This window comes from Halyomorpha halys, unplaced genomic scaffold (assembly GCF_000696795.3).
Source record: "Halyomorpha halys isolate HHAL.00 unplaced genomic scaffold, Hhal_1.1 Scaffold1437.1, whole genome shotgun sequence".
Taxonomy (NCBI): domain Eukaryota; kingdom Metazoa; phylum Arthropoda; class Insecta; order Hemiptera; family Pentatomidae; genus Halyomorpha; species Halyomorpha halys.
This window is the reverse complement of record NW_027108996.1, coordinates 183,051-190,758: the sequence shown is the minus strand read 5'-3', so window position 1 is coordinate 190,758 and position 7,708 is coordinate 183,051. Positions and strand designations below refer to the sequence as shown.

Genomic DNA, 7,708 nt, shown 5'->3' with positions numbered 1-7,708 from the left:
AATGATTTTAAGAATAATGAACCAACAATAAATTGATGGAGAAAGGTTTTTCCAAGCGTAGAGAATGATTTTAAGAATAATGAACCAACAATAAAAAGATGATGAAGAACAAGATGCTGCCACATTTGAATTGTCGAGAACCGTTCCTAGTGAGGAAAACATTACTGATTGGATGAACTGTGATTTTGATTAACCACTTTACCAAGAGTAAATTGTAATTAAGGCACAAGAGAGTGCCATCTGGCGAAAACTTACTGAGCACGCCATGGACCACATCAGCCTGTAGCGCCAAGGAGTTAGTAAATTAAAAAAAATGACATTACTTTCAAAAACTCTATTATTTTTTTTTTTAATTCTTTTAAAATCTCACACACATTAATTGTGAAGAATTTATTGCTTGTTCTCATTGTAAATTAACTTGAAGATTTGGTTACACCGTGTGGTTTTATTAATTGGTAGATCTTATTTTTGTCATAAAGAAAAGGTAAAAATCAGGAAATCGATTATTTTGACTACATGGGTTTCATTTGTGATCCAACAATATATTATACATAGCATTAGCATTATACAGTAAAAGGTAGATCATTAAATGGAACTAAGGTAATGCTTCAGCCCAAAAAGAAAAAATGATTCTCAGAAGGTACTTTAAATAATTTAGATTTAAAAAAAAAAAAAACAACAAACTCAATAAAAATCTTTAATGCAATTAATTAACTTTTTTTCACTGAATTAATAAGTATTATACATAAACCACTAAACTCATTTTTAAAAATGAAAAAGAAGACTTCACACATTTGATATAGTCCTAACCTTCATTATTTTAATATTTGAGAGGTTTTCAGAAACTGACCCCTCAAATATGGAGGTAATAGAGGGGAGTCCCATCCTAAAAATGATTTTAATCACCCCCTTCCGCTTCGTTTTGGAAACAGTAATTTTTTTTTTGTTTAAATAAATGTTGTGATAAAGTATAATAGTGTAAATGAACCGTGATTAAAAGTTTTAATGTTAATGTGAAGAATTGACAAAATAGTGTAATTTTGGACTGAAATTATTGACCTGGGCAGAATAGCCAGCATAAAGTTTTTAAAATTGATGTGGTTGTAATATTTATATTTAAGATTGTCCTTGAGGATGGCCGAAATGGCTGAAACGTTGGACTTATAAAGAAATATAATTTTTTTGAGACTTAAATTGGATAAGATGTATTTTATTTAAACAATAATAACCATTCTCAAGATTATATAAAAATGAATTTTTTTTTAAACCAGTTAAGACTTGTTTTTTACACACTGCCTTATTTCACATCTACAGATTAAGGGGAACCACTATAATTAATTTCAACATCATGGTATAGTCGTTATTGAGATACAGTGATTAATAAATGTTACTAAATAGTTACAAACTTTTTTTTTTCTATATATAGTTAACATCATTTAAATACAATACTTACTTCACAAAGTCTTTCATACACTGGAACAAGATAAGATGACGTATATTCAAGATCATCTTTTTCAAGATTTATCATTTCATCCTGAAAATTAACAAAAAGAAAGAAAAAAATCAATGAACAGAAAAATTACAAAAAATAAAAGCATTATTCTAATAAACAGGTTTATTTATTTTTTTTGTGTGTTTTAGTAGATTTGAGCAAAGAAATGCATGACAGCTGATAAGAAGTAGTTCCTAGTTTTGCTAGTTTAACTGCCATTGATATTGATATGGCTATGGATCCACAGAAACTTGAGATGACAATATCAGTAAGAAATTTATTTGTTGAGCCTCTTCCTACAATCTGTTCTGTTTAGGCAGTCCATATGTGAGTTACAGGATAAATTCTGAATAGTGGATTGAAAGGCAGCAAGTTTAAAAAACATTTAAGTTTAATTTCCCAAGCAACTATTACAAATTGGGCCTTTTTGTAATAATTAAAGGGTAGGATATGTTTTTATTGGTTATATCCTATAGAAGATGACTAAAATCTTAGTAATTGAAAAAAAAAAAAAACCAACTTATACATTATTTAATATGGATTTACATAATAATAATAAAAATTACAGATTGACAATAATAAGTAATAAAAAAAAGAAAATAAGTAAAAACTTTAATTTTTTTTCATTCTTTTGAGAAAATAGTTTAATAAAAACAAAACTTAAGACAATTAAGAAAATTATTTTGAGACAAATTAATTTAAGTGAAGAATTAGTGATTAGATACCTGCAATAAGTACCAGAAGCTAAGTACCAGCTGGCTACGAGTCTCGTCTTTTGGGTAATCACCCGGAGTAGCCGTGCAATCTAAAAGGTGTGATATGAGAGACTTGACATTTTCATACGATTGAGGAGACTTTAATCCATCAAGGAGCAACCTTGGGTGTGTTTCTCCAAGAGCGATGAGCAGCTTGTAAGTGTTTGTCATGACTTCCTATAATAAAATAAGTTATGTGATTATATAAACAGGAAACATTGTTAGAACAATTATTAGACAAAACTATCATTAAATATAATATAATATAGTAATTCTTGCTTAATATGAATGAATGATTAATATTATAAACACTGAATTTAATTAGATGGCATTTAACAGAAATCTTAATATCACAGTAGAACATCAATAATCCAAAATTCGCTAATCTGACTCACCGGGAAATCAGGCCCTCATGCATTATTTTTGATAGTGGAGAAATAACAAAAATAATACAGTTTTTAAATGTTTAAAAGAAGGGATTTTTGGGTCCCTAGTTTTCCAACTTTTTAACCAATCCAATCTACCACAGGTTCTAATGCGATCGACTTAATGAGATTCTACAGTAATGACAAGTCAAAGACGTTGCAAGTGTGCAAAATCCATCCAGATTAAGAATTCGTTCAGAAAAAATTCAAAAATACACATTATTCTTTATTATTAGGTAAGTTCTTTTATTTAATAAAAACAATTTTTCAGTAAATCTCCCTCAAGTCAAAGAATCGATTCCACTGAGTTATGATAATTATTTCTTCTGATAATAGGTTAAAGAAGAGAACGAAAGATGATCGAAGAAATGAAATTTTAAAAGAATGAATAAACTAAACTTATTAGAATGGTCACATCTCACATTAATATTCCAAAAAGAAATATCACTTCAAGACCTCCATATATATAGTCATAAATAAAGGAGTAACAAGGCATCCACGCAGTCTTTCTAAATATTGTCTTCATCTGTCCCATTTTTAGTGGCTGTAGGGAACCTCTATAAAACCAATTTTTGCACTTATTCCTATTTTGAAAATAATTTTACTTGTTACCATTTTGCAATTCAGAGAGATTATGAAGATTCATAATATCCAGCCTTTCTTCAAGCGAGAGTCCCAAGATTAAAATTCTGTGCTTAACAAGAAAAATCTGTTCTTATTTTAAATTTTCCTTTAAAATATTGGTCCAGAATATCACTTTATTATAATTTACATATCCTGATTAAATCAACAAAAGTCTAGAACCTAAAAGAATTAATATGACAAATTTCTACATAATATTCTAACTAATAACTAAGTACCAAACCAATTGGTCTTTTGTTCTTTTGATCATGCATTAAAATAATATAAGTGTCAACCAAAACTATAGAATCATACTTCGTTTCCTGAAGATTTGACATCAACAGTCAGTTGTAAGATGAGAGAGAGCAACTGAAGAACACAAGCAGGAAATTTGTAAGTATCAGGATGGGTGACCATTTGGTTTAATGCTTCCAATTCATGTTCACATGTCCTGATAAAAGGATAAATAAAACAATAGCAATTCATGTTTTATAACACATGGGGAATAATAGTTTTGTAATAAAATGATGTGTTAAAGTAGGAAAATGAAAACAAAAATTTGTTTAAAATAATTATCCCAGATTAACCCTCTCTTCAACAGAGTTTTACTTAATAAAATACATTTATATATTTTTTACATTTCAAATTGAGTATTTTTAGATTTTTATTAATGTTTCATAAAGACTTATTATATATAGAGTTATTTACAATAATAAGAATATTATTAAGAATAATTATCTTCTAATTATTATTGATAAGAAATTATTATAAATAATCTCTTGATTCTGCTTTCTAGAGTACCGTTTAGAGCCCAGGTTTCGCAGTCGTTTATCAAAGCTGGTTTTATCATGGCACTATAAACCTTTAGCTTTAAATTTATAGATTTTTTGGGATTTCAGTATTCTCGACAGAGAGAAGGCTCCTTATGCTTTTTATACGCTGATCTATCACAGACTGTTGATCAGTTATTGTGGAGCCGAGGTATTAGAAACTGTCCACTTTTGGAAACGAAGTAGAGGAGAAGAACTAACAGTGAACTGCTAGCAGAGATTAGTCAGTCAATATCTCATGATATAAAGGCAAGGAGATTAAGATGGGCGGGACATGTGGCTTGAAGCAATTCATTAGTGCAAAACAATGAATGCCAGTATAATTTGAAAGAGACCACATGGGAGGCCAAAACCAGATGGATAGACAGAATCGACAATGACGCAAAAGAGCTGCATGCAGCAAACTGGAAAGCAGTAAACCAAGACCGGGAGGTATGGAGAAGGCTGGTTTGGGGGGCCAAAGATCTACAAGATCCATAGAGCCAATCGAAAAAAAAAAAAGAATATTAAGTGTGATGCTCTGGCATGGTTTTGGTATTGATCACATAGTAGGCATATATTTTTTGGAACCCCTGACTACAAAAAGTATTTCAAAGTTTTTAAAAACAACTAAGAGCATTTCCATAACTGAAAATTGAACTTAATTAAACTGGTTGAATTTTTCATTAAAATTTTATTTCCAAAAAGTATGAATAAAAATATTAACAATTAACAAAAAATATAAATTGGAGAGATGCCATGCATTATTGCACTAGATGACTACAGAATACTGGAGTATATATTTCAACTATAACTATACTTGTAGCATTAACATGTCTGTTAACTAAATTATATTAAATATTTTATTTTAAAATTTAAATCCTCAGTTCAAGATTGTAAATATTGTACATAATTTATGTTACTATATGCTAGTTTGATTATGTTCATTTTCTTTATTTATTATTTCTTCATGTACATAGTTTGATTACGTTCATTTTATTTATTTTTCTATTTATATACATATTGAGCATTTATTTATTTAATTTTTATTTTTGGTAAGAATGTGTTCATAGATCATTATTTCTCATTGCTTAAGGTTGTGGCGGATTGTAATATCTATCAAAAAATATCAGCCGAGGAAATAAATCATACAACTAAACATTTAATCATAGCTAAAATAATACACCTGATTAAATAAATAAAAACTCAAAAAACTTACTCGGTAATATCATTTGTCTTAGATCGGATAACAGCGACTAACGAACTAGCAATGTTTAAACAAGATGGGAGTGAAACACCAAACTGCACCCAAGCAGCAGCAGCCTTTGCAGCGGCCTCTCGGACCTCTTCGCTTCCCAGAGCGCTATCAATTAGAGATATTACTGAAAAAAATTTATAATTCCAAATGTAAATTATCATTATGCATTAAATAACACTAAAGCAATCATTTTGTAATAAATCACCAAGAGGAAAAAAGAGTTCACACAAAGTGAGGAAGGCAATGTAGCTTTATTGAGTTTATATCAACTCAAAACCAAAATCTTAATCAATATACTTTATTATATCTATATTATGTTTTGTATGTATTGTTTATTTTTATGAGTAGTTCATTTCTAACATAAATCAAATTACCTTTTTCAGAATGTTTTTCAAGTTCATTTCTAACATATGTTCTGTGTGTGGAAGATAACAACATTGACTGAAACTAAAACAAAAACAAAACAAAACTTTATTAAATCTTCATTTAGGCATAAGTAATATTAAACATTATATACTACAGAATCCAGCTTATCTGTCTGAGACATCACTATTGAAGTGGGGAGAACCTCCAATATTTAGTTCAAATCGTATATTAGGTCTTAAATGATAAAAGAACTTAATATATAAGTGATAAGAGAATGGATACAACAAGTTTCCACTGTTTTCTATAAAAACGGAGGAATTTATTATGGAGGAATGGTACATTATGCTTTATTCAAAGTATTGTCCAATACTAGCCATTAACTTTTTCCTCTTTCTGGCAGCATTTGGATACCACGTTGGAACCCAATTTCTTGGTTTTTGATTCATGATCGGGGCGAATCTTCTTCTAACAATATTTCCAATTCTGTGTCTTACATGTCAAACTCATGGTTTTTAACCTTTTGAAACCACTCGTGATAACTTATCTCTTGCAAATGACTCTTATTTGGCACAAAACTTGACATTTTCAAACAAAAAGATCATATGATGCTGATATGGAGTCGCTAATACTTCAAGGTTATATTGTTATCAGATGACCAAATTTATAATATTATGTTTTATTGCTGACAATTTAGACAAAACCTTCTGGTGGGTATATCTTTTGTCAAACGACATAAACTTACTTGTACACCCATTATATTAATATATGATGAAGTTAAATTTATTACATTGATTCAAAAAATTTCCTCAGATAAATAATTTGAATTAAGTTTACAAACTATGAATTTTTAATAATAGTCAAAAAGTGAGTTACTTTTATATTGTTTTACTGTTCTTAGTTTTTCTGGTGTAAATATATATACAACATATATAGAGAGTCGGTTCAGCTGGCACTGGTTCATCTGGTGGAGGTTCTACTCTACACTAAATATTAAGCAAATTAAATATCTAACAAAATAAATTCTTACCTCCTCTGGTATAAATGTCAGGACTTCAAATAAAATCCATATAACTCTTTGAGGTGAAACTGAAGGTAAATTCTCGGGGCGAAACATTGCCAATAAATCTCCTATTGAATCTTTCCAATACCTTGGAGTCATTTGAATAAGAAGTGCAGATAACTATAAAAGAAAATATGAATAATAAACAAAAAGTGTGAATAAGAAACAAGTCCTCATGAGAGATCTTATGAATATAATTATTAATAATTAATAATGTAGAAAATCCACTTAACACAAAAAAGAAAATAATTCTTCATTCTTGCAACCTCAATAAAAAGCTTGTTTCACTTGTACTAGTACTAACAGACTATAATTACCTTTTGGACTGAAGCTGTCTAAAATATTCAGGCATCAATTAGAACCAAATATTCTAATCTAGAGTTGCAAATTTGTTTGTAAGGGACAGTGAACTTATGCCGGCGATTAGATTAAGTTTTAAATCAAATTTCTTACATTGTAGGAAGATAGATCGGATTGCAGCCAATAAAGGTACAAAATAATTTTTAAAATATTTATTAAATAGATCTTTTTACTTAATAATTTTTTTTCCGTTACTATCTTGCACCTTTATTGACCGTGAAGGATTTGAATTTGGAGTGCCACCCTATTCTAACCATGGTGGAGGGTCAGGTTTTCATTTTATGGAACCTCTACTGCAGTTCCGAGGACTAAGATACCTACACCTCAACTCCCTCAGCTACAGATGTACCAAATTCTAGAGCCTGATCAAAGATGTAAAAATTAATTACTTTGCAGTTTTAAAAGTTCAGAATATACAAGGTTTGTTTTAAAATAAGTTCATTCTATTCCTCTTAATCCCTAACCTAATATGAAATACAACATAAATGCTAATATTAATTAAAGAAAATTTTTTATAATACATACAAACTATATACCAGGTCATTCAAAAAGTCCTGTCGTT

General features: G+C 29.2%; 1 protein-coding gene across 1 annotated transcript in view; it reads right to left on the bottom strand.

Moving 5' to 3' along the window:
* Nucleotides 1-7,708, bottom strand: part of cdm (importin-13-like protein cdm) — a 22,355-nt gene that overhangs the window by 10,337 nt on the left and 4,310 nt on the right. The window contains exons 3-8 of the mRNA XM_014434860.3: nt 6,754-6,906; nt 5,735-5,807; nt 5,322-5,484; nt 3,609-3,744; nt 2,218-2,424; nt 1,454-1,534 (exon numbers count right to left, since the gene is read on the bottom strand). Coding sequence (XP_014290346.1) covers nt 1,454-1,534; nt 2,218-2,424; nt 3,609-3,744; nt 5,322-5,484; nt 5,735-5,807; nt 6,754-6,906 — 813 coding nt within the window. The remainder of the gene's footprint in view (nt 1-1,453; nt 1,535-2,217; nt 2,425-3,608; nt 3,745-5,321; nt 5,485-5,734; nt 5,808-6,753; nt 6,907-7,708) is intronic.